The sequence below is a fragment of the Spinacia oleracea genome, chromosome 4 (assembly GCF_020520425.1).
Source record: "Spinacia oleracea cultivar Varoflay chromosome 4, BTI_SOV_V1, whole genome shotgun sequence".
In the NCBI taxonomy this organism is placed as follows: Eukaryota; Viridiplantae; Streptophyta; class Magnoliopsida; order Caryophyllales; family Amaranthaceae; genus Spinacia; species Spinacia oleracea.
Window position 1 is genome coordinate 183,752,619 of NC_079490.1, and position 26,318 is coordinate 183,778,936.

Sequence of the window (26,318 nt, forward strand, 5' to 3'; positions counted from 1 at the left end):
CCGGATCCGCCTTAAGATTGACCAACTAGAATCGCCCTTAAGGTACTAGAAAATTCGGCACTTTTATGAGCAAGATGTGTTTTAATTTTCTCTCAAAAAACTCACTTTTGAATACTTTTAAACTTATGTATAAATTATGACCCCTAGGCCTTTATTTATAGAGTTATGGAAAAGGAATCGTAATCCTAGTAGGATGCGAATTAATTGGAATTAGAATCCTACATGAATTCTATTTAATTAATTTATCCAATTAGGAATAGACATTTAATCATACACTGACTCTTGCAGATTCAGGAATCACGCATGAGCACAAACTCACACACACACGGCAGCCACAAGGGCTGCCCATGCGCGTGCGAGCAGCAGCCCGCGCATCACGGCCCACGCAGCCGTGGCCCTTGGCGCGCGCTGGGCCTGCCTTGCGGTAGGCCTGGGCGCTGCCTTGGCTGGGCTTGTGGCGCGCATGCTTGCTGGGCGATGGCCCCGGCTTCGTGCTGGGCCTTCGTCCGGCAAGCCTCGTCCGATGCTAATTCGTACGATACGCTTCCGATTAAATTTCCATTTCCGGAATCTATTTCCGATACGAACAATATTTAATATTTCCGATTCCGGAATTAATTTCCGTTTCGAACAAATATTTAATATTTCCGTTTCCGGTAATATTTCCGATTCTGGTAATATTTCCATTTCCAATAATATTTTCCGATACGTACCATGTTTCCGTTTCCGGCAACATCTACGACTTGGATAATATTCATATTTCCGATACGATCCATATTTCCGTTTCCGGCAATATCATCGTTTCCGGAGTATTCATTTCTTGCCTGTGACGATCTTAGCTCCCACTGAAACCAAGATCCGTCGGTTCCGAATATTCATAGATGGAGTATTTAATGCCATTAAATACTTGATCCGTTTACGTACTATTTGTGTGACCCTACGGGTTCAGTCAAGAGTAAGCTGTGGATTAATATCATTAATTCCACTTGAACTGAAGCGGCCTCTAGCTAGGCATTCAGCTCACTTGATCTCACTGAATTATTAACTTGTTAATTAATACTGAACCGCATTTATTAGACTTAACATAGAATGCATACTTGGACCAAGGGCATTATTTCCTTCAGTCTCCCACTTGTCCTTAGGGACAAGTGTGCATTTCCTAATTCCTTTGTCGCTCGATGCTTGCTCTTGAACATAAGGTAAGAGTTGTCATCCTTATTATGTCCAGAGGTGTTCCTCGGTTTCAGAGTTCAACTGATCAAATAAACAGATAATCATAGCCTATGATTCATCCGAGCACGGCCATGCATTTCACAGTTTCTAGCTCTCCGAGTGGCCTTGTACAACTTTTAAGCATCTCATCCCGATTTATGGGAGGACAATCCCAATCTTGCGATCTTGAGATTAGACTTCGTTTGATAGGTGATTACCTGAGCGTTGCCTTTATAGCCTCCTTTTACGGTGCGACGGTTGGTCAACGTCAAAGCAACCAGTTCTCAAACAAGTAATCTCAAATCACTCAGGTATTGAGGATTTAGTGTCTAATAATTTAATGAAATTTACTTATGACAGACTTTCATCTCTTACAGTAAAGTTTCATAGGTCTTGTCCGATACTAGTCTTCCCAAAGTAAGTATCTATGCAAATGATTATGACATTGCCATGTCCACATAGTTCAAGAAACAGAACTACTAGTCATCTTGCACTCTAATCGTCTAACGTTTTCTATGCGTCCAATCTTATAGAGAACTCCGATTAGGGACCATTTTCAACCTTTGACATTCAAGTTCACTTGATAGACATTTCTTAGTCACAGGACTGGTCCTGACAGTCTATCTTGAATATATCGTCAAGTTGAAGGGACTCATCATTTAATAAACCACAAATTAAATGGAAAAATGAATTTCTTTCATTTATTGTGAATGATTAACCAATAATGTTTTACAAAGATTTAAACTCTAAAACTTTAAAACATTAAACAGAGACATCAAAGCCATTCTCCAATATGCTTGATTCCCATAGCTGCAGTGTGCGAGTTGTGCTTCGCTTGCGGCAGAGGTTTAGTTAATGGATCTGATATGTTGTCATCAGTTCCAATTTTGCTTATCTCGACTTCTTTTCTTTCAACGAACTCTCGTAGAAGGTGAAATCTACGAAGTACATGCTTGACTCTCTGGTGGTGTCTAGGCTCTTTTGCCTGTGCAATAGCTCCGTTATTATCACAATACAGGGCTATTGGTCCTTTAATGGAGGGGACTACACCAAGTTCTCCTATGAACTTCCTTAGCCATATAGCTTCCTTTGCTGCTTCATGTGCAGCAATGTACTCCGCTTCAGTTGTAGAATCCGCAATGGTGCTTTGCTTAGCACTTTTCCAGCTTACTGCTCCTCCGATGAGGCAGAAGACAAACCCAGACTGTGATCTGAAATCATCTTTGTCGGTTTGGAAACTTGCGTCCGTATAGCCTTTAACAATTAATTCATCATCTCCACCATAGACCAGGAAGTCATCTTTGTGCCTTTTCAGGTACTTCAGAATGTTTTTGGCAGCAGTCCAATGCGCCTCTCCTGGGTCTGACTGGTATCTGCTCGTAGCACTAAGTGCGTACGCAACATCCGGGCGTGTACATATCATAGCATACATTATTGAACCAATCAATGATGCATATGGAATCCCATTCATTCGTCTACGCTCATCAAGTGTTTTTGGGCACTGAGTCTTGCTTAGAGTCATTCCATGAGACATGGGTAGGTAGGCTCGCTTGGAGTCCGCCATCTTGAACCTATCAAGCACCTTATTGATATAAGTGCTTTGACTAAGTCCAATCATCTTTTTAGATCTATCTCTGTAAATCTTGATGCCCAATATGTACTGTGCTTCTCCTAGATCCTTCATCGAAAAACATTTCCCAAGCCAAATCTTGACAGAGTTCAACATAGGAATGTCATTTCCGATAAGCAATATGTCGTCGACATATAATACTAGGAAAGAAATTTTGCTCCCACTGACCTTCTTGTATACACAAGATTCGTCCGCGTTCTTGATGAAACCAAAGTCACTGACTGCTTCATCAAAACGTATATTCCAGCTCCTGGATGCCTGCTTCAATCCGTAGATTGACTTCTTTAGCTTGCATACCTTTTTAGCATTTTTTGGATCCTCAAAACCTTCAGGCTGTGTCATAAACACAGTTTCTGTTAAAACGCCGTTTAAGAAAGCAGTTTTGACATCCATCTGCCATATTTCGTAATCGTAATATGCAGCGATTGCTAACATTATTCGAATAGACTTTAGCATTGCAACTGGTGAAAAGGTTTCATCGTAATCCACACCGTGGACTTGCCTGTAACCTTTTGCAACCAATCTAGCTTTGAAAACTTCAAGTTTCCCATCCTTGTCCTTTTTCAGTTTGAAAACCCATTTGCTTCCAATGGCTTGGTAGCCATCTGGCAAATCGACCAAATCCCATACTTGGTTTTCAGACATGGAGTCTAATTCAGATTGCATGGCTTCTTGCCACTGCTTGGAGCTAGGGCTCGTCATAGCTTGCTTGTAAGTCGCAGGTTCATCACTTTCAAGTAATAGAACGCCATAGCTCTCGTTCGTCAAAATACCTAAGTACCTTTCCGGTTGAGATCTATATCTTTGCGATCTACGCGGGGTAACATTTCTAGATTGACCATGATTCTCACCAGATTCTTCTAAAGATCTCTGAGTTTCATCTTGAATGTCATCTTGAGCATTCTCTAGAGTTTGTTGTTCGACTCGAATTTCTTCGAGGTCTACTTTTCTCCCACTTGTCATTTTGGAAATGTGATCCTTCTCCAAAAAGACACCATCTCGAGCAACAAACACTTTGTTCTCAGATGTATTGTAGAAGTAATACCCCTTTGTTTCCTTTGGATAGCCCACAAGGATACATTTGTCAGATTTTGGATGAAGTTTGTCTGAAATTAATCGTTTGACGTATACTTCACATCCCCAAATCTTAAGAAAAGACACATTTGGAGGTTTTCCAAACCATAATTCGTATGGAGTCTTTTCGACAGCTTTAGACGGAGCTCTATTTATAGTGAGTGCAGCTGTATTTAGTGCATGTCCCCAAAATTCTAATGGAAGTTCGGCCTGACCCATCATTGACCTTACCATGTCTAGCAAGGTTCTGTTCCTCCGTTCTGACACACCGTTCCATTGTGGTGTTCCAGGAGGAGTCAATTCTGATAGAATTCCACATTCTTTCAGATGGTCATCAAATTCATAGCTCAGATATTCACCGCCTCTATCAGACCGCAGTGCCTTAATCTTCTTGCCTAATTGATTCTCTACTTCACTCTGAAATTCCTTGAATTTGTCAAAGGATTCAGACTTATGCTTCATTAGGTAGACATAACCATACCTACTGAAGTCATCAGTGAAAGTGATAAAGTAGCTGAACCCACCTCTAGCATTTGTACTCATTGGTCCACATACATCTGTATGGATTAAACCCAATAGTTCATTTGCTCTTTCTCCAACTTTAGAGAAAGGTTGCTTTGTCATTTTGCCAAGTAAACATGATTCGCATTTACCATAATCCTCTAAGTCAAATGGTTCTAGAATTCCTTCTCTTTGAAGTCTTTCTAAGCGTTTCAAGTTTATATGGCCTAATCGACAATGCCACAGATAGGTGAGATCTGAATCATCCTTTTTGGCCCTTTTGGTATTTATGTTATATACTTGTTTGTCGTGATCTAATAAATAAAGTCCATTGACTAATCTAGCAGATCCATAAAACATCTCTTTAAAATAAAACGAACAACTATTGTCTTTTATTATAAAGGAAAATCCCTTAGCATCTAAGCAAGAAACTGAAATGATGTTTTTAGTAAGACTTGGAACATGGAAACATTCTTCCAGTTCCAAAACTAGCCCGGAGGGCAACGACAAATAGTAAGTTCCTACAGCTAATGCAGCAATCCGTGCTCCATTTCCCACTCGTAGGTCGACTTCACCCTTGCTTAACTTTCTACTTCTTCTTAGTCCCGGTGGATTGGAACATAAGTGTGAGCCACAACCTGTATCTAATACCCAAGAAGTTGAATTAGCAAGTATACAGTCTATAACGAAAATACCTGAAGATGGAACGACTGTTCCGTTCTTCTGATCTTCCTTTAGCTTTGGACATTCTCTTTTGTAATGGCCTATTCCATCACAATAAAGACAGCTTGATGTGGACTTGTCCTGCTTTGATTTAGCATTGCCCTTGGACTTTCCACCTTTCTTGAATGGTCTCTTTCTAGCCTTGAGTAAATCTTTGGCTTCACAGTCCAGTACTATTTCAGCCTTTCTGACAAGGTGAATAAATTCTGCAACTGTTTCTTCTCTTGGTTCACTTAGGTATTGTTGCTTGAAGCGACCAAACCCACTGTGTAGTGAATTGAGCAAGACAGAGACTGCCATCCTTTCGCTTATTGGTGTTCCTAGTAGACTTAGGCGATCAAAATATGAACACATAAGATCCACATGGAACCTCAGTGGGACGCCTACCCTCTGTTTAGTGCGAAGGAGCTGAACATGTGTTTCTTGGACCTCCATCCTATAACACCTGTTGGGAGAACTAACCTTTAGACCAGACATTGATTCAATCAACTCATGGACGTTCAGGTCCCTGTCCTCCGTACTTCCACGACAGATATCCCTCAGATTCTTGATGAGCGTAAAAGGTTCATAGGCTACAAACCTTCTGGCCCAATCATCAGGGATATTGTTCAGCATGAGACTCATAACCTTTTTGAGATCCGCATCCCAGGCGTAAAATCTCTCAGGGGTCATGTCTCTGGCATAGTAGCTTGGCATGGGATGTGATAGTACATACTCAAGTCCATTGAGTTTGACTATTTCAACTAGCTTAGCTTCCCATTCAAGAAAATTTGTCAGGTTCAGCTTGACCATAAGCTCAGAACCCATGATGATGTTTTGATTGTTGTTTGCCATATTAAAAACTACAATTGAAAAGAATAAACAAATAAATAACCATTCACAGTTTCTCTTAATAAACTTAAATTCTAGCATACATGCATAATTCAATGTTTATTAAGCATTTTATTCAAGTTATGTGTTCCGGCAGGTGTGAATAAAATGATTCCAAGATCCTAAAATCATTGAAGAACTAAGCACAGTTTGTCGACTTAATCCTAGAACATCTTAGGTAAGCAAAAGCCTTTTGCTAATAGTCTAGAAACTATTCTTGGTTGATAGGTACGTCTAAGAACTTATTAGGTAAACCCATCGAATTTGCCACGACATAAAAGGACTCCTTACTTATATCGTTGAGTTTTACCAAAACTAACATGTACTCACAATTATTTGTGTACCTTGCCCCTTTAGGACCAATAAGTAACACCTCGCTGAGCGAAAAACTATTACTAGATTGATGTAAAGGATATCCAAGCAAGTGTATATTTTGGCATGGCACCTTTTAACTCAATTTTTAAGTTTGGAACTTAAGGCTCTTACTATGTTGGTTAGATTTTAAGTGAACTAAAATCCTTAATCATGCAACATAATCAAGCTTTTGATCTCATGCATTTTAAGACATATTTAAAGCAATAAATAACTTAAAACATGCATAAGATATTTGTGATCTAGTATGGCCCGACTTCATCTTGAAGCTTTGACTTCAAAGTCCGTCTTGAAAATCTCCGTGGGAGGCACCATTTTCTTCAAATAGGATAAGCTATAACTAATTACAACTATTTGATGGTTCGCACACCATATTTGAATTGAAAAATAACTTTGGTACTTTAGACCAATTACATTCAAATTAATGGTACGCAGACCATATTTTCTATCCTATTTGGGCCATACTAGTCACTTCATAACCTGCAAAACAGTACATATACAATATATACCATTCACCCATTCATTATCATGAATGGCCCACATAGCTGGTTAGTAAAACACATTATGCATCACGTAAACATTTGCAGCAATTAATCAAGGGCACCAATAATCTACCAATTATTCAGTCCTTATTAATTCTAATCGAGTTGTTTTAACCTTAAGGATTTGTAGACCTAATCAAGAGTTTATGACTAAAAAGCGCTCCCACTCAAACCAATAAATTCATATGCTTTACTAATTTTAAACATAAAATTGTATTTCTAGTCTAACCGGAAACATACAAATTTAATTAAAATTTAAAGCTCATATAAATTTATAATTGAATCCAAAAATTTAATTTAATTTCAGTCGCATTTAAATTAATTCATGATTTTAATTTTAGTAAAATAATTAGAATAAATTCCATTTATTATAATTATAATATTCAAAATCAAAATCCAAAAAATTAATTCAAATTATTAATTTTAAAATTAATTAAAATTACGTGAACTGAAATTTTCAAATTAAACATTCAAAACGATCTAATCGTAACGCAAACACCCTATGCGTTGCACGCCCATGGGCCGCACGCACACAGCCATTGCTGGCCATGTGCGCGCAGCTCATGCGCTCGTCGCATAGCTGCTGCTGTCCTATCGCAAGCCTCCGCACAGCGCCCCATCGCACGCGAGCTATCGCTCGCAGTGCGCGCGCGCGAGATCGCTCGCTGGGCGCGCTGGCTCGCTCGCTGTGCGCGCGAGCCATCGCTCGCTGGGGCGCGACATCGCTCGCTGGGCGAGCGACATCGCGCGCTGCGCGCGCGAGCCATCGCTCGCTGGGGCGCGACATCGCTCGCTGGGCGAGCGACATCGCGCGCTGCGCGCGCGAGCAGTGCTGGGCGCAGCGCTCGTGGCACGCGAGCTTGCGCTCGCTGCGCGCGAGGCTGCGCGCACTTGTGCGAGGCAGCGCGCGTTGTGGCGCAGCTCGCTTGCTGCCCACACGCGACTGCCTTGGCTCGCCCTTCGCCCATGCCCATTCGTTCATTGCTCGTGGCACACGACACAAGGCAGGGCTGCTGCCTTGTGCTCGTGCACTACGCCCTTGCTCATTGCATTCGTGCCGCACGGGCGACGAGCTCCCTTGCTCGTCGTCGCATGCCCGCATTATACAACACCCCTTAAGGGTAACACGAAGCGTCCATTGCTTCGTGCGTGCAAGTTATTTGAACGAATCGCATAAAAATTTAAAATTTATATTTAAAATTAATGACAAATTAATAAATATTATTAATTTCATAATTTTAGGGCGAAAAATCGAAAATTTATTATCCAATTGATTTCCGATTGTTATGGATTCAAGTCTAGGTCATAAAAATTTAAAATTTATCATAAATTTACAATTTTTATGGTGGTTTTTAATCATAGGTTTCTAATTAAATTACAATTAATTATGAAAATCAAATTAATTCTAAATTATTCTAATTTTCAACAAATTAATCATAATTACAAATTAGATTGCATAATTAACAAGACTAGGCATTCAAACTTGTTAAACATATGCAGTAGGTCAATCAAAAATTCAAGATTTATCAACAGGAATCGCAAATATTTAATTTAACATCTTAAATTTACGAAATTTTGCATTCGAAAAACTAAAACCTTCGAAAAGTCATAGCTAGGCTTCGAATTTGAGAATTCTGGGTTCGGCAGAAAAATACTATTTTTGTCAAAATTTTAGAATGCCTTTTACATGCGGAATTGACACAAAAATCACTCAATTCGGATGAGTAATGAAGAAACTGCCGAAAAACTGCGTACATATAATTAAATAAACGCAATTTGCAATTAATTAACAATTACGAAAATTAATCACCCCTTTTAATTCTTGCAAATTTGTAATATTTAACCATGTTCATGCAATTTAGATTATGAAAATAATAAGGGGCTCTGATACCACTGTTAGGTTATGATACATATGACATTTACATAGATCATGCGGAAACAACCATTAACCCAGGAAACATATTATTTACACATAATCATATAGCATAATTTAGATGCATACTCTTTGTTGCGTGCCTTCCCTAGCTGCGCCCGAACCGAACAAGAACAAGTCTTTTAGGACTCCAAGTGTCGTCCCTCCGTAGATAGTCCACAGCACGTCCGGATCCGCCTTAAGATTGACCAACTAGAATCGCCCTTAAGGTACTAGAAAATTCGGCACTTTTATGAGCAAGATGTGTTTTAATTTTCTCTCAAAAAACTCACTTTTGAATACTTTTAAACTTATGTATAAATTATGACCCCTAGGCCTTTATTTATAGAGTTATGGAAAAGGAATCGTAATCCTAGTAGGATGCGAATTAATTGGAATTAGAATCCTACATGAATTCTATTTAATTAATTTATCCAATTAGGAATAGACATTTAATCATACACTGACTCTTGCAGATTCAGGAATCACGCATGAGCACAAACTCACACACACACGGCAGCCACAAGGGCTGCCCATGCGCGTGCGAGCAGCAGCCCGCGCATCACGGCCCACGCAGCCGTGGCCCTTGGCGCGCGCTGGGCCTGCCTTGCGGTAGGCCTGGGCGCTGCCTTGGCTGGGCTTGTGGCGCGCATGCTTGCTGGGCGATGGCCCCGGCTTCGTGCTGGGCCTTCGTCCGGCAAGCCTCGTCCGATGCTAATTCGTACGATACGCTTCCGATTAAATTTCCATTTCCGGAATCTATTTCCGATACGAACAATATTTAATATTTCCGATTCCGGAATTAATTTCCGTTTCGAACAAATATTTAATATTTCCGTTTCCGGTAATATTTCCGATTCTGGTAATATTTCCATTTCCAATAATATTTTCCGATACGTACCATGTTTCCGTTTCCGGCAACATCTACGACTTGGATAATATTCATATTTCCGATACGATCCATATTTCCGTTTCCGGCAATATCATCGTTTCCGGAGTATTCATTTCTTGCCTGTGACGATCTTAGCTCCCACTGAAACCAAGATCCGTCGGTTCCGAATATTCATAGATGGAGTATTTAATGCCATTAAATACTTGATCCGTTTACGTACTATTTGTGTGACCCTACGGGTTCAGTCAAGAGTAAGCTGTGGATTAATATCATTAATTCCACTTGAACTGAAGCGGCCTCTAGCTAGGCATTCAGCTCACTTGATCTCACTGAATTATTAACTTGTTAATTAATACTGAACCGCATTTATTAGACTTAACATAGAATGCATACTTGGACCAAGGGCATTATTTCCTTCACAATGGTAGATAACTCTAACAATTATACGTAAATGTCTTAAAAACTAATAACAATATTTTTTTACCACCAAAGTAATATAATTTATGAGAATACAAAGTCCAAAATGTAACTTATTGAGCCCAACAAGTTAAAACTTCAAGTCCATTAAGGTTTATTTGTCTTAAAATCCTGCAGAAAAAACTATAGAAAAAACAACGTTAACATATCTAATATCTATAGAGATCGTTAATTTAAATATATTTCCACAAATGTGTACCTTGAATAGATTTTCACTTTCACTATATGAATGAACTATGTCAAACATGAAAGCAGCCTAGTATATATCTCTATTGGTGTATTCTCTGTAGGAAAAAAATGACAACAAGAAAGACGTGAAACAGGAAAACACATAACAAAAATTACAAATTGGAAAGAAGCATAACCTCCATATGTGGTTTACTAAACATGACTCAAAAGTATACCCTACACATGCCGTTTACTAACTACTGAGTATACCCTCCATATGTGGTTTACTAAACATGCATACCCTACACGGACGGCCCATGTGGTTTGCTAAATGGTGCAACATGGCACGAATGACTTGTCTCATAAAATGCTAGACCTTACGTACAATAGCTTAAATAACTTCCTTGCATGCGAATAAACCATACATGCATAAACATACTTGGACAACATGCTTGCTATTTAATTCAACAAACATAATCAACAATAACATGTTGCTCACATAATCAAACATGAATCAATAATCCAAGTAAACATGAATCACAACAATAAAAAAAAATATGTATCCACATGATTAAATTGGCTCAGCCTAGACTTGTATGTACCTTGAATATCTAAGAAAATGGGTCACTTTGTAATTCACTTTCAATTAAGCTAGAAATTGCCTCCTATATAAGAATAAGTTAAATTTAATCATGTTCATTAAATTTCCAGCAACTTTATTTAATTTTTAATCACTTGAATTAATTATAAATTAATTGTTAATAATAAAAATAATAATTCTAATTAATAGTTTAAAACCCTAGCATGAAATCTAATTAATTTCATGCATTTAAAATTCATCTGGAAATTACTATTGATTATCATAATTAAAATTGACATCTAATTATGCTAATCAATTAATCATACGAGTTTAATCAAAATTCTAACTCTAATTCATCATTAAACACAATTAAACTCATAAAATTGAAGCTTTAATATTTATTTCAAATCTGAAAATTATTACTACTATAATTAAAATCATCCTCCATAATCTAATCATCAAAATCCTAAACTTTGGTGTTCATAAGCAATCCTAAATACAATGTAAAACAACAATCATAATACTCCATCCGTCCCAAATTACTCGTTACACTTACCTCTGCAGTCTGCACAAAGTTTTAGGTGATTCGTGGTTGTTTGGTTATCAATTGATATTTTATTGAAAAAATAATGTGATAGGAGTTAGTGGGATATTTTTTTAATTTATTGAGAGAGGTAGTGGGAACCAAAATAATTTAGTGGGAAGAGAGAGACAATATAATAATTGTGGGGTCATTCCTAATTTAGAAGTGTAACAATTAATTTGGTACGAACGAAAAAGGAAAGTGTAACAACTAATCTGGGACGGAGGGAGTAAATAATCATAATTTAAAAACATAATTTAAATAGAGATAGATTAGGAAGAAGAGAAAGCATACCGGCCTACACATCAACGGTCAAGGTGGGTCGTCACCGGTAAAAGGGGATGAGCAAGAACAGAGCACGACAACATCAGTGTTGCGCGTCTGCGGTTGTTGTGGTGTGGCTTCGTGCGAGCAACGCTGGCGAGGAAGCAAGGCAGGGGAAAAGCGACGGGGCAGGGGCATCGACGAGAGAGAGAAGCAGCGCCGCGGTGAGATGGGACGCGGGCAACGACCTTGGCTGGGAGTGGGTGCTCGACGCAAAGAAAGAGGGAGTCGGTTGGAGGAGAGAGAAAAGTGAGGGAGAGAATTTGATAGTTTGTGAAAATTACGAAAGTTGGGATTTAATGAAACATGGGAGGGTATTTATAGGTTTCACTTCCTAGTTGGGCTAGGATTAGGAAACATTAAAGATGGGCTTCATCAAAAGAATTGGGCTTGCTTTGCTTGATTGAGCTCGCAATAGAAACTGGATTGGGCTAGAATAATACAAATCGTTTTGCTTTTCAAAACCCAATTAAATTCCCCAATTAAAATAAATTCGTTTTCTCACTATAATAAATATTTTTAATTAATAAAATTTATTTAAATAAATAATTAAATGCGACTTTAATTTATAAAATAATAAAACGATTTATAAATATAATTAAATATTTTTATAATTATTTTAAAAATACGAGGTGTTACAAAAAGGGTCGGGAGGAATACGGTCTCATCTTGTGGCGAGATGGGACATATATAAAGGGTAGTTCTGAACTTATTTAGATGGACACTTTCCCCCAAAGTCTTATAACTTTGGCAAAAATTGATTTACATTAATATATATCGGGCTAATGATTCCCTCAAAAAAAAAAACTCAACTAGACCCGACTCTAACCAAACCGAAACTCGATTACGTAGTAACTCACACATGGATCTCACAATTAGGGTTGTTAAATCGGGTCATTGGATCGGTTATAAACGGTTCGGATCACTTGAAATCGGATAATGTTGGGTCAATATTTCTGTTCTGGTCAATTCGGATCGGTTAGGATAACTTTGCTTCGGGTGAGGTCGAGTCATAAATTGTATCGGATTGAACTCAATTTCGGATCTGGTAACTTTGGTTCGGTTCAATCTCTGGTTCGGTTGGAACTGGTTCTAGTTTATGACGGTTTTGGTTCGTGTATATGTCATATTCAGATACAATTTGATCGTTTTACTTCGGGTATGGGTCATGTCCGAATCGACTAATTAAGTCTCAGGTTCTGGTCAATTATGGGTCGGTGAGTCTCGGGTTCGGATCAAGTTCGGATAAGACGTACCTTGTATTCGAATCAATTACCGATTGGATTGGGTTTGCGATTCAAGTTTAGTTCGAGTTAAGTTTGTAATCTTATGTTCTATTAATCGAGTGACTCTCGAGTTCACGATAAAGTCAGATCACTTTATTATTCTATAACTTCATGCCATATAATGATTTTTGAAACTTATATTACTTTGTTTCCAAATTATTTTATAGGAAATTTTGTGAAACACTACCTTTAAGTTTGGTGGTTTTGTGAATTGCTACCTTATAAAAACTTTTTTTAATTTAACTACCTTATAAGTTTGGTTTGTTTGACTAACACTACCATTTGACGTTTTTCGTTAATGTTTTCCGTCGTGTATTTCTTCTATTCTTTTAAATATCTCTGTTCATTTGTCATTTTGTGCATTTGCCATTTTAAATAACCGTTGTAGTGGAGTCCAAAGACGTAAAACATTAACAAAAAACGGCAAATGGTAGTGTTAGTCAAACAAACCAAACTTATAAGGTAGTAAAATATAATTTCCTTTTTAAAAGGTAGCAATTCACAAAACCACCAAACTTAAAGGTAGTGTTTCACTAAATTTCCTATTTTATATAAAATAAAACATAGAATAAATCTTCATGTATCGAGTTGGATTTACATAGTTAATAGTTCAATTCGGTTAACTTGAGTTAGATTAATGACGAATAATTGATAGGATTCGGGTAAAATCATATCGGGGTTTTTTTTTAACTGGGACGACTTTTGTTTCGGGTTAACTCGAGTTGGGTTATTTTCAGATATCGGATTTAATCGGGTTGGATTGACAACAATTCAGTTGAATTTAGATTTCGGATAGACCCGGTTCTGGTTAAATTGGAAATCGGGCGTTACCGGTCGGGTTGATTGCGGTTGTTATCTGATTTTTCGGATTGCTATTGGATTGGATGCGGTTTCGATTTGGTTAAAAATTATCGCGTGCAAATCGGGTTACGGGTCTCCTCGGGTTGCTAGTTATCGCAAGCGCCAAGCCCACATGTCAAATCTTATTTCGGGCCAACAACGAATCAATTCGGGTCGATTTTGGGCTGAATATTTCTTGAATATATACAATTCGAATATCGGTTAATTTCGGTCGATTTTTCTGGTCTGGGTGAGTAGTCACAACTCACAAGGTTCCTTCAAGGCTTCAATTGTAAAGAAGAAAGCATCAAGAAGTTGACCCATACATAGATAGTAAATTTTCTTATTTTTTAACTTTAGATAAGTTAGGATACAGTCTTGAGAGAAGACTATCCTAACTTTTATTGTATCTTTCTGTTTTAAAAAAAAATTGTAAAGAAGATAACATTTGAGTCTTTATCACGTACTCCACTAGTCTATATATCCTAGTCACGCACCTGATTACGTGTCCAATGTCTAGGAAGACCAGAACCCCGAATTCAAGCCAGCTGCCTGCAAAACGACCAAATACGGACTACCTTCTTCTTCATCGATCCGTTCTTCTTCAAAATGTTTCATTAGCTAGCTGCAGTTACAATTTTTTCCTTTTATTTTAAAAAAATACCAAACATTTTGTCGGTTTGTCATTTCGTTGAAATTCTACATCCCCAATGAAGCCATCGTTTGACCCACACTCAGCATTCAAAGTTCCCTTTACTCAAATCAATATCACCCCTTTCAATTATTTAATTTAATTACATGATCCTGTTTTTTGTTGTTAATCAAGGGTAATTTTAACTGGGTTTTTTTGATATTACTCAAAAAAAAAAAAGAAGAGAAAATGGTGATAACAGAGATTTCAATTATTCATCATTTGGGCATTGTGCTGGTTTTGCTATGGGTGCTTAATTCCTACGGTTTTTGCCACCCTGTTCTTTATTTCATCTCTTTGATTTACTTGTATCAGGTTTGGATCATTTCTTCCCCTTTTTAATTTACATGATTTTTTTTATAGGGGACTTTTGGGTATTAATTGGATATTTTCTTTAGGATCATGTTGTCATCAGTTGTTTACTTATTGGGGGGGTTTTGTGGGTTTTTTTGGATGATCATGTTCTTCCCAATTGCTTACTAATTGCGTTAAATTTCATGTTTAAGGATTTACTTATTGAGATTATAATTTTGGTTTTTAAAGTACAGAAGATGTTGGATAATTGCTAAGTTTTGGCCTTTTGTTGTGGGATTAGGTTAATGAAAGGTATACTATGAGATTGAGGAGAAAGTTGCAATTTGATGAAAGGAAAGCAGCCAATCAAAGACGGGTATTCATTGTTCTTTTTTGTCTAATGCTTACCTTTTTGTACACTGTATCTAGTTTTTGTTGATTAATAATTTATACAAAGCCACTTTTGTGTTTACCTTTAGAATTTTGCATGCCATTTTTAGATGTTGAGAATGTGATTAAAGTGGGTTGAATTTTAATTGGGTATTTGTCTGTTGTTTGTTCAGATACTCACAGATTCTGAGACTGTAAGGTGGCTGAATCATGCTGTTGACAAAATGTGGCCTATTTGTCTCGAGCCGATTATCTCCCAGAGGATTTTTCTTCCTATTATACCCTGGTTCCTACAGAAGTACAAACCATGGACTGTAGTATGATTCAATTTTTCCTTTAATTTTTGGATTCTTGATCATGACAATATTTTGCTTGTTCAAGCATCTAGCTATGATTATTAACTTGTTCATAGTGAGATTGCATACATATGAACCCCAATCTGCCCAGTTGTGGGATCAGGGCACTGGGTCACTTGTTGAGTCAAGGAAGAATCGGATAATTGTTTAAATGGGGGACGCAATCACTTATTATTAGTTAATAAACTGTAGATACATTTGGATAGGTTGAAGTTCTGAGTACTGTAGGAACTAGGAAATTATATATGTAGTGTATAGTAATTATCTAGTAGACTAGAATGATACCTATCCTTTGCAATTGAATTGTTTGCATCTCATATGTCAAGTTAATTGTACCAGATCTAATTGCAGATTCTCATGCATAATGAATCTGTTTCAGTCAGCATCATAGATTTGGAATTTGAATAATTATCAAAGATTAGATTTGTTCTTTGATTGCCTGAAATCTTTATAAGTAATAACATGGTAAATTCTGTGTTGAAGCTTCACATGCACTCTGATTACTACTAATATTTTCTTCTTAGAGATACCATGTAGCCAAGTTATAAGATTTTTATTTCTCAGCATCTTTGAACTTTGTTTGTAATGCAGTTAAATCAGTTTGTTTAGGCAGAAGTCATAAGAGGCAATAATCGCAATATTATTATGCTATTAAACGAAGAAAAATGGGTCAAGGGCGGAAGATCTCTTTGTTCTCTCTTCAGTAGTTCAATGACACTTTATTAGAGGCCTACGCAGCCTGTTAAACATATAGTTTAAATTGTTTACCCCAATTTCAGTAGATGAATGTTTATTGCTAGTTTTATTTTACTGATGAATCTTGTTAATCCTAGAAACGGGCCTCAGTTCAACATCTTTACTTGGGAAGGACCCCTCCTTTGTTCACTGATCTTCGTGTTCTTCGTGACTCTACCGAAGATGACCATTTGGTATGTTTGCTAGTCTCTGTTTGAAAATAATGAAGGCTTGCATCTTTATTTGGAAACGAAAAGACATGACTATTCTTTATATTTAGGTTTTGGAGCTCGGCTTGAATTTCTTGACAGCAGATGATATGAGTGCAATTCTTTCCGCGAAACTGAGGAAGAGACTTGGATTTGGAATCGCTGCAAAGATGCACTTAACTGGCTTGCATGTTGAAGGGAAGGTATGCACACTACATCTTTTCATGTGCTGATCTTAAATTGGCATTTATGGTAAAGAATTTTGGCAGCCTGCCAGACATTGGTGGAGTTGTCTCACACGACTAAGAGACATATGTTCGGATGGTTTGAAGACCAAGTATGGGAATAGTAAGATAATCACAATATTATCAAAATGCATAAAAATACTTTATTGCGGAAAAACCACGTCCCAATTTCACAACTTATTTTGACTTCTCTAAACTTATTTTGTCTGAAGTTGTGGGTATGTCTGAACTTATTTTATTTTAATTTTATTTGTCTGAACTTATTTTATTTTAATTTTATTTGTCTGAACTTATCTTATCTGAATTTCATTTGTCTTGAAATAAGTCAATAAGGTGAAGAGAACTCGCCCTTGATCGAAACTGTTGTTAACAATATAATCCCATAACCTATTTCTCTCAGACTAAACTTAAGCTCTGAATCTTAAGCATATCATTTACAATGGTGCAGAAAGTATTTACTAATAATACCATAGCTAAGTTGCCGAATCTTATGGAAATCATCAAAGTTTACATGCAGCAAAAGGTTGAAGCTTTGCAACATGGACCGATTATTAAAGTCCATAGCTTTTGGGAATCTTTGCTGCACAAACTTGTGAACATTAATATCTGGACTCCGGACTATTCAGAACCCATCACCATATTGGGTTAATTTCCTACACCTTGTTTAGAGACAAGTCACACCAAATTTTATAATTTCCTTTGAAACTTGAGTAATGACATACTTGTAGTACATAGGGATATGGTGACCTAAAAAGCTACTTGGAGACTAAGAGTTTAACCCATAGCCATATTGACATACCTTTTTTGAAGTCCTTTTTATAAAGCCGATGTTGTGAGACCTATCATTCAAACTGACTATACAACCACCAAAATATTTGAGCCTTAATAAAGAAGGGTCTGTCTACACCTGAACCAAGATGACATCTGTTTTTATCCCTCATGTAGATCCTTCTCTACCGCTCACCCTTTTCTGATGCAATCATGCAATATGACCAGTTAGACCAAATCGTTTTATGTCTTTGACCCCTTCATCGCCCAACTTTTTTTAAATGACTATTATTTCAGCTCTCCCTTCTGCCGACCGGTTCCTCTAAATGTAGTGTTCAACTTGGAAAAATAATTGCAGTCAACTCTCTTTTTCGCAGTTTTCAGTAGTGATACCTCATTCTGGATTATATTTCTTTTCCTACCAAACATCTGCCTCAATATACCTAACTTTACCAAATTCATCTTTTGAAAATGATATTTCTTGAAATCCTGACAATTGAACCCGTAGGGATGTAGAGTAAAGTTGTGTGGACAACAGTCCATAAGAATTTCCTTTCACTTGTAAGGAACATTTTAGTTATACATTCCTGATCCTCCTTCCTAATTGAGGTATTGAGAGAGAATCCTTGCCAAACATCTTAATTGGTGTTTTGATAGATCCCAAGGCCTCAAATACATATAACACTCATTCCTAGGTACTCCCCCCCCCCCCCCCCCCATCCCCTATCTAGTTTCATGATATCTTTACTGGGGTCCTCTTACATGGAAATACATACTCCATATATTTTTAATTTTACTTCAACTCAGTCTTAATTCAGAGTTTCTTTCAACTCTTATCCGTTAAGTTCTAGCTTATCATTCCCACATATTTATCATTCCCACATATTTGGATTAATCCACTAGAACACTATTTCATCATACATCATAACACCACAACTGGTATAATTTTGTCGACTAGTTGATGACTGGTGCAAAAGGGAAAGGACTTTGTAGAGATTTTTGGTGTTACCCAATTGTAAAGGGGAATTTTTCTTACACTCCTGTATACATTATAAACCCTTGCTCTTGAATCTTTATACATAGTTATGCTGATATGTTTGCGATATCTGTAGTTTTATAGATAGCTTTGCAAGACCGCTCCTTTGTTAATGCTACCAAAGTACCAATATACCTTTAGTAGTCATAAGATCTCTCAATATCGATAAACTCATGTAAATTTTCTTCTTCTTTTTACGATATTGCTCTTAGAGATGTCTTAAATGTGAATGGCGTGTGTAGTTAATCTCCAGGGCATAATCTAACTCTTAAATCAGACACTAACAAATAACAATTGTTTCCACGGACAATGCTTAATTACCCTTTCAATACCCTTGGATACATAATATGTTTGCGTATATAGTTTCAATACCCTTGTGTTGCTCCTTTATTCTTGTAAATTGGCATTAAAGTATGTTCACCATTCAAGATCAACCTTGCATAAACATCACCGCACTTAAGTTCAAATCTATACCTGTGATACTGGAGTTGATTCCCAAGTTAGTATAATAACTTTATTTTATTGTTTCAGTTATTGGGTCTTGGTTATTTTGCAAGTATAGGTTGCATTTATTGGGCTGAATGGTATTTTTATTGGATCGTTCAATATCTGTATGATATTCAAGATGGTGGAACAATTTCAAATAACGGGATTACGTGCTGCTGGGAAATGATGTATACTGTAAGTGACACAGATCAGAGACCGGCGACCGCCATGCTGCTCAGTAACAGACCAGAGAAAGATCTGGTTTGAGAATTAAAAGTGTGTTCCTCTTCAAGCAATCCCTTGAGAAACTAAAAGACTAGCTAAAAGCTTAGAGTGCTTGAATAATCCAGAAGTGAGGAGTTTTAGTTTACTGTGATAGTATGTTTGATGCATGTGTTGAGGAGAATCAGTTTCAGTGTTTGTGTTGCTTTGCATGTGCTGATGATATATGAAACTTCGTATTCAAAACTGCTTTCAGACATTTTGTGTGTGTTGTGTTTGTTGGGTGGGGGGATGCTATGGCAAAGAGTCGGGGAATGGTATAGATCATAGATGGTCTAAAGTTGTATTCATGAGATATACTTCGTATATAGTTGGACCGCTGGACAATTCATTGAAGGGTGCTTTAATTGTTGGTTGAAACAAAAGAGTTGATCTGGTGGAATCCCTACATATGACTATGTGAGACCTTTTTTGTTGCTGGCTTTGAAGTAATGACACCACTAGCCAACAAGACAGGCCCTTGTTGCGATGATATCTTATGAAGTATCACTGTGTGTGAGAATGAAAAAGGTCCTTAAATCACTGTGGGTGGTGCTACTATTTATTGCAAACCATGCATGAACATTATGAATATTATTGTAATGCCTGTGGTGAGGCTCCCATGATCCTGTCTAGGGTGGAATAGAGGATCTGACAGGAGGTTTTTTCAGGAGATACTTGTTCTGAAATATTTTTGAATCAGATATAATCAGGTTTACCCACCTACAAAAAGGGGAGTTGTTTCCCTTGAAACTTTGATCTGAAACAAAATTGAAGTCTGCCATTTCACAACTAAAGCAGACGTGTATTCAGTTTGATAAGGCATAAAGGAATTTGACTTAGTCCATTTATTGGTAGTTAAGAACATTTAACGGTGTCAAGTTGTTAGTTGTTACGGTGCCCAACTTATTTCCTTTGTATTATTTATGGCAATGGAGTAAGCATTATATAGCTTATTTCGGTCAAGTCATCGCTCCGTGTTATCCCAAATTCCCATAGTAGGCGAAAGAATGAGGAATTATTAACTGTTACAAACTGTTGGAGACCAAAGGACATGATGAGAAAAAAGGCGTGGTTCAAATGATTTTGAGTTCTTGTAAACTGACTTGTTTGACTTGGTATATGTTCTCTTAGTAGAATTAGAATTGCTGATCACTAAAATTCTTATCTAAACCTTTCTTTCGTAATACAAAGCTTAGAAAGAAATAATTCAAAATCAAGGAGGTCTGAGGAACTAATGTTCTTTTTCCTTGAACCGGGATTCAATTATGTTTGATAATTAGAGATGAGATAAGGTGCATGTTTGAAAAAATTAGTTGTTTTCTGTCATAGTATTTGAGTAGTTATTTGCAGTAGATGTTAGATGTTTCTTTAACAAATACTTGCAATTTTTATAAAACTAGGTGGTTCATTGTAAAATGCATAACCATATTCTATTTCAAAAGCTACAACTTTTTAACCTTTCCAAAACAATCTCAACCTCTAAAAGTTATTTTTAAATATTTCTTGGGACACAGTTTTTTGCCTTTAATATGTTTTGACCTGATTAAAACTGTATAAGCTACTTGAAAAATAGGGTACTTTGTGTTCTTTTTGCTGGCTCCTTTCATTTATAAACCTGTGGAAAGGCCCGAATCTTATTCATGTTCAATGATGGTTAATTTTCTCAAGTTTGACTTTTTGTGGATAAACTACATCAGAGGATTGTGTAGATTAAATCCACAGTTGACATTTACAACTCCCTTTTTCCTAATTGATTGCTTGTAGGTACTGATTGGCGTGAAATTTCTACGCTCTTGGCCATTCATAGGACGGTTGCGTGTATGTTTTGCTGAACCTCCATACTTTCAGATGACTGTCAAACCGCTCTTTAACCATGGTCTTGATGTAACAGAAATACCTGGAATTGCTGGCTGGCTGGTAAATCTTTTTTGCATTAGTTGTGTTTCTGTCAGTTTGCTCAAGTATTGTTGTCTCATATGAACACTGCTTCATGATAAATTCCTGCGGCTTAGGATAAACTGTTGGCTGTTGCCTTTGAGGAGACTCTTGTTGAGGTAATTCTTACAATTCTTCTCTTGTACGCGTACACATCATTTACTAGAAAATTATTGCATTTTTCATTTGAGTTTTACTAAAATTTACGTGTACATAATTTGGCAGCCCAATATGCTGGTTGTTGACATGGAGAAATTTGTTTCACCTGAACCTGGTAAGTTATTCAGCATTACTTCTCTGCAGTACCTCATACATAGTGCCATATTGGTCTGTTAATAGAATTGGTTCCTTCCTGTTTTTTTTTTTTTTTTGTTATTTAGTAATTTAGTTAGATAACTCTTATCATTAACCATTTGGAGGTAGTAAGAGGATTGGTAGCAGATCATTTAGGGAAAGAGTGGTTTTTATTAATTATTTATAAGGAAGTTAGTAAATTAACCAGTAAATTTATAAGATGATCCCTGTTTTCATGGGTAGGAACGAGGAAAAGGGATCATTTCATTAGTTGAAATATGTGTACAGGCCTAAGGTTGAAGTTCTTGATGCTTACTGCTTGTATGTGCACCTTTTTTCTTTCCACTTTCAAGGTCATGGGGTCAACTGCTCATAGGGGTTGCTGGGCAAGGGAGCTATTTTATTATTTTCTGATCTTGTCACTTCTTCCCCTGGTCATGTATGGTTTTTTGTGCAAAAAGTTTGTGCAGGGGAGCACTTATTTTGTAAAATTATCTTTAGTGCTGGATTTATGGTTGGGGAGGCCAACTCTGTTCTTATATCTGGGATTTGGGAATTTGGAGAACTCATTCGCAGAGCAATGAGTTCTGTTACGGTTATTGATTAGCTATCTTGGAACTCCTTAGTTCTTGGTCTGCAGGATTCATTTTCTGATTTTCTTTTATATGTTTTTTATCGATCAAGATTCTTTACCTTATTATCTCCCGTAGTCTCACATCAGTGCATACTTCCCTAAAATGGACATCCCAATCCGTTGCACACTTCACTTTTCAAATAAATATTGCCATATCTTTTCGATGTCCTATCCCACTTTCTTTTACTTTTTCTCTTTATAACCCACCTGAAATTCATTCCTAAATTACGTTCTCTCCCTCAATGAAAAATAATATGGGAGTACGGGGCAGAAGGAATAATAGTTTCTAACAACTACAATGGCGTAGAGGCAACTAGATTTTAAAAATAACTTCTCAATTTGCACTATTATGTTTGTTTGGATGCGAAGTATTCCTTTTTGTGCGGTGAAGTTACATCTGCTTTACGTAATAAGAATGCTAAATAGAAATGTCCTTATACATTCTTTCCTTTTCGCTTCTACACAATATGAAGTGGAGAGATATTAATATTGATGTCTTGGTCCTTTTAAATTACCGTAAACGTAGGAAATAGGAACTTCCAACGTTTAGCTTTCATATATGCATTTGGTGAGCCTTTTAATTCATCATATCAGGCCGTTGATGTAGGGTTAAATAACATAGGACTTGAGAAAGAGGAGCGTAAAATAAGCAATATGGTTTGTGAATAATCACACATCAATTCATGGAGATTTGACCGATCTGTCAGCATTTCTCCCCGATTGGGATGTAAAAAGAAAAATTTGCAGCCAAATGTAGGGGGAAAAAGGTCAAAATTGGATAAATAAAGTAAGAAATATACCTTGAATAGTTGAGCCTCGCAATCAGGAACTCAAGATTGTGGGTAAATTGTGCTGGATAAAGGGTTAGAGGAAAATTAGAAAAACAGGGTCACCGTGGTTGTGGAATGTGGGGTGTGTTGAATTTTGTAAACTCTATATCTCTATGAATAATGAAGAAGGTATTTTGTCTATGATGAAACAGAAAATTGGTTCTCCGTGGATGTGAAAGAACCTCTTGCTTATGCAAATGTGGAAGTTATCGAAGCGGTGGAACTGAAGGCATCAGACCTCAATGGTCAGTGCCTATTTTCCCTTTTACTTTCTTGGACATTGAGTTTGTGAAGTGTTTATAACTTGCAACTTTTGGTAATTCTTCAGGTTTGTCTGATCCTTATGTGAAAGGACATCTTGGTCAGTACAGGTTTAGGACTCAAGTACAGAGGAAGACATTGACTCCAAAATGGCAAGAGGAGTTCAAGGTTCCTATTTGTTCATGGGAGGGACAAAATGTGCTAGCAATTGAAGTTCTTGACAAGGACCATTTCTCGGCGGATGATGTTATTGGGTTAGTCCTCAAGCTCTTATGTGGCCTGTTTTAAATTAGTATACTGGTGATCCAGCTAGTGTAAATGATTGAATTGTGCATTGATTGATTTTTCATGTTTACTCCTTGCGGTACACCCATACACCCAGTTTGACCAGCCTAGTCATGTTATATATTCATTTCATTACTCAAAATGTTATTTGGCCTTTTGAATGTTTTGAACTTTGAAGTTCTTGTGTGTGATTTTAGTCGAAGAAATATGAGATCTGAACTTATAATTGTCTTTTTGACACATGTATGGTTGCCAGATAATATCATTATCATCTTGACTGGTGCTTTTTTATTTTTCTGTCTGCCCGTTGTATTAAGAGTAGCATAAAGTTTGAGAGGATAGGTCATAAACTAGTAAAATAAAGGTCAGGTGGTGGTTATGAAAGTAATAAATTAGGAGATTTGGCCTTTTTTAGTATGATTTTTATTGTCAGTAGCTACAGAAGCAGTTAAATTCTCTTGTATAAGCTTTCACTACTTTTGTACATTCATATACGTTAGCATATTCATTTGTATATGTACCGTCAGTGAGATGAAGACACGAGAAGAACCCAAAAGAAAAGCAATTGCAGTTTTTCTTCTCATGCATGAATCAGCGAATTCCGGCCTTTTCCTATGGGGCAATAGATTATTCTTTAGCTTTTGGATGACAATGAAATAAATAAAAATGGCTCACTTAAGTTGTTTTTGCTTCTTGTTGATTGTACGTTGTCACATATAGGATTGGCGGTTAATCCCTTCTTTTCTGGGTTAAGTTTGTCATATCCAACCCCTCTCCAGTCTCCACAGTCCCCCGACCCAGTTTTGTCTTTAGAGGCCATAGATGATAATAATTTATATTTTGGCCTGAATCAAAATGAGCTTTTAGTAGTGACAAAAAAGTCATATTTCTGCCATTGAATATAAACTGATTTAAATATGCTTGTTGAACTAATCATACATGTTTGTGCACTTTTGGCGATATGGTTTTGTCTTGAGTATGCAAAATGACATGGTCACCCTTGTGTTTATGACAGAAATTGTTCAGTAAACATCAACGAGCTCAGGGATGGCTATAGGCACGACATGTGGCTGCCTCTTGAGAATGTCAAAATTGGAAGATTGCATCTAGCTATAACGGTTGTTGAGGCAATGGGAAAGGTAGTTTGATTGTGTTCATTGGGTTTATTGGGTTTTTAGTGTATGGAGTCATTTTATTGTGAATAAAATTGGAATAATACACTAGGTTTTCATCTAATAAGAATGCTGCCAGGGTAAGGAGCAGAGTGAGCAGAAAGCTGAAGAAGTGAAGTCTGTGTCAAAGAAACCAGCATCAGTTGAGAATGAAGAGGGCGGGAAACAAAGACCTATCTTGACTGCAAATCCGCAACAATTTGCTGATACATTTGAACCAATTGATGTTGAGGGACAGAAGGAAACTGGAATGTGGGTCCATCATCCTGGAAGAGAAGTTTCTCAGACATGGGAACCTAGGAAAGGAAAGAGCAGACAAAATGATACCGAGATCCTCTCAGTGGAGACACCAAAATCATCTGTGCTAATCGACAGTAGTAATAGTAGTACTAGTGGTGATGAAAGTAAGGAAGACCAGAAAATAAAGCGAGGTAATATTATTCAAAGGGGCTTGGACAAGGTATTCCATAGAAATCACGAGAATGAAGATGAAACGAAGAGCTGTGAGGTTGCTGCTGATCTATCACCGCATGCTAATGTCCAAGCCGCTCACATTAAAACGGTTGGAGTTAACCTTGTAGTGGATAATGACCTTTCTGGACCTCTTTCCGGTGATGGAAAAGTTGGAGGGTCAAGTAACGAGGGAAGTGGAGCGGAGGGTTCAAACAAGCTCGATGTGAAAGACAGGGCTAAGAACATTTTAAAGACTGCTAGAAATTCAGCACGCCATTTAAAACAATCATTTTCAAGGAAAGGATCCAAGAAAAAGAAAGATACTACTGAGGTTCCTTTTGAGTCTGATTCTTCTGATGAAGACTCATTCTCGTCTACTGGAATTCCAGTTTCTTCAACCTTGATATCAACTAATGGTACTGACGAGGCAGATATTCACACGAATGATCCAATTAAGCCTAGCCTTGATATTCCTGCCCGGAATAGTACTGACAATATTATCACTGCCTCTCAAGGAGATCAACTGTTGTCGGTAGCAAATCCTTGAAACCAAAACCCAACCATTTTCATTTCATCTCTTGAAGTTTGTACATCAGACTATCTATCTGAGAATATCTATGCTTCTTTTTTTCTTTTCAATTTCGCAATGTATACAACTTGTATAAAGATTTAGATCAGGCTTATTGTCCATATTCTAGTGATTACAAAATATACTTCCTTTTTTTTTTTTTTTTGAATATTGTATTCCTAGAAATTGAGAATGTTTTTAGATTCCACGTCGCTTTACGTAAAGAAAGACAAAGACCTTTTTTTTTTTTTTTTTTTTTTTTCAAGTTGTGCATTTTCAAGAACATTAATCATGCTCAACAGGAACACAGTATACGGATTACGGAGTAGCAGGTTTTTGATGTTTTGAAACTAATCTTTGGATACGTATGGTACTTGAACTATACTCCTCCATACTCCTTCCGTTCCGGAATACTTGACATGTTTT

General features: G+C 37.1%; 1 protein-coding gene across 1 annotated transcript; it reads left to right on the forward strand.

Annotated features, from left to right (window-relative positions):
* The first annotated feature begins 14,494 nt into the window (after window positions 1-14,494).
* Window positions 14,495-26,150, forward strand: LOC110775568 (C2 domain-containing protein At1g53590). Its single transcript, XM_021980179.2, has 12 exons — window positions 14,495-14,992; window positions 15,273-15,347; window positions 15,535-15,678; window positions 16,551-16,646; window positions 16,733-16,864; window positions 21,225-21,377; window positions 21,473-21,514; window positions 21,621-21,669; window positions 23,306-23,398; window positions 23,482-23,668; window positions 24,715-24,838; window positions 24,951-26,150. Exons 1-12 carry the CDS (start codon window positions 14,867-14,869, stop codon window positions 25,869-25,871), a joined length of 2,142 nt encoding a protein of 713 aa, XP_021835871.1. The 5' UTR covers window positions 14,495-14,866; the 3' UTR covers window positions 25,872-26,150.
* The last annotated feature ends 168 nt before the right edge of the window (window positions 26,151-26,318 follow it).

Bases quoted from the DNA above. Each gene is read 5' to 3' on its own strand.
- LOC110775568 (XM_021980179.2), top strand. From the start codon at position 14,867: ATGGTGATAACAGAGATTTCAATTATTCATCATTTGGGCATTGTGCTG. The intron at 14,993-15,272 runs GTTTGGATCATT...TTGTGGGATTAG, and splicing joins CTTTGATTTACTTGTATCAG to GTTAATGAAAGGTATACTAT. The intron at 21,378-21,472 runs GTAAATCTTTTT...CCTGCGGCTTAG, and splicing joins CTGGAATTGCTGGCTGGCTG to GATAAACTGTTGGCTGTTGC.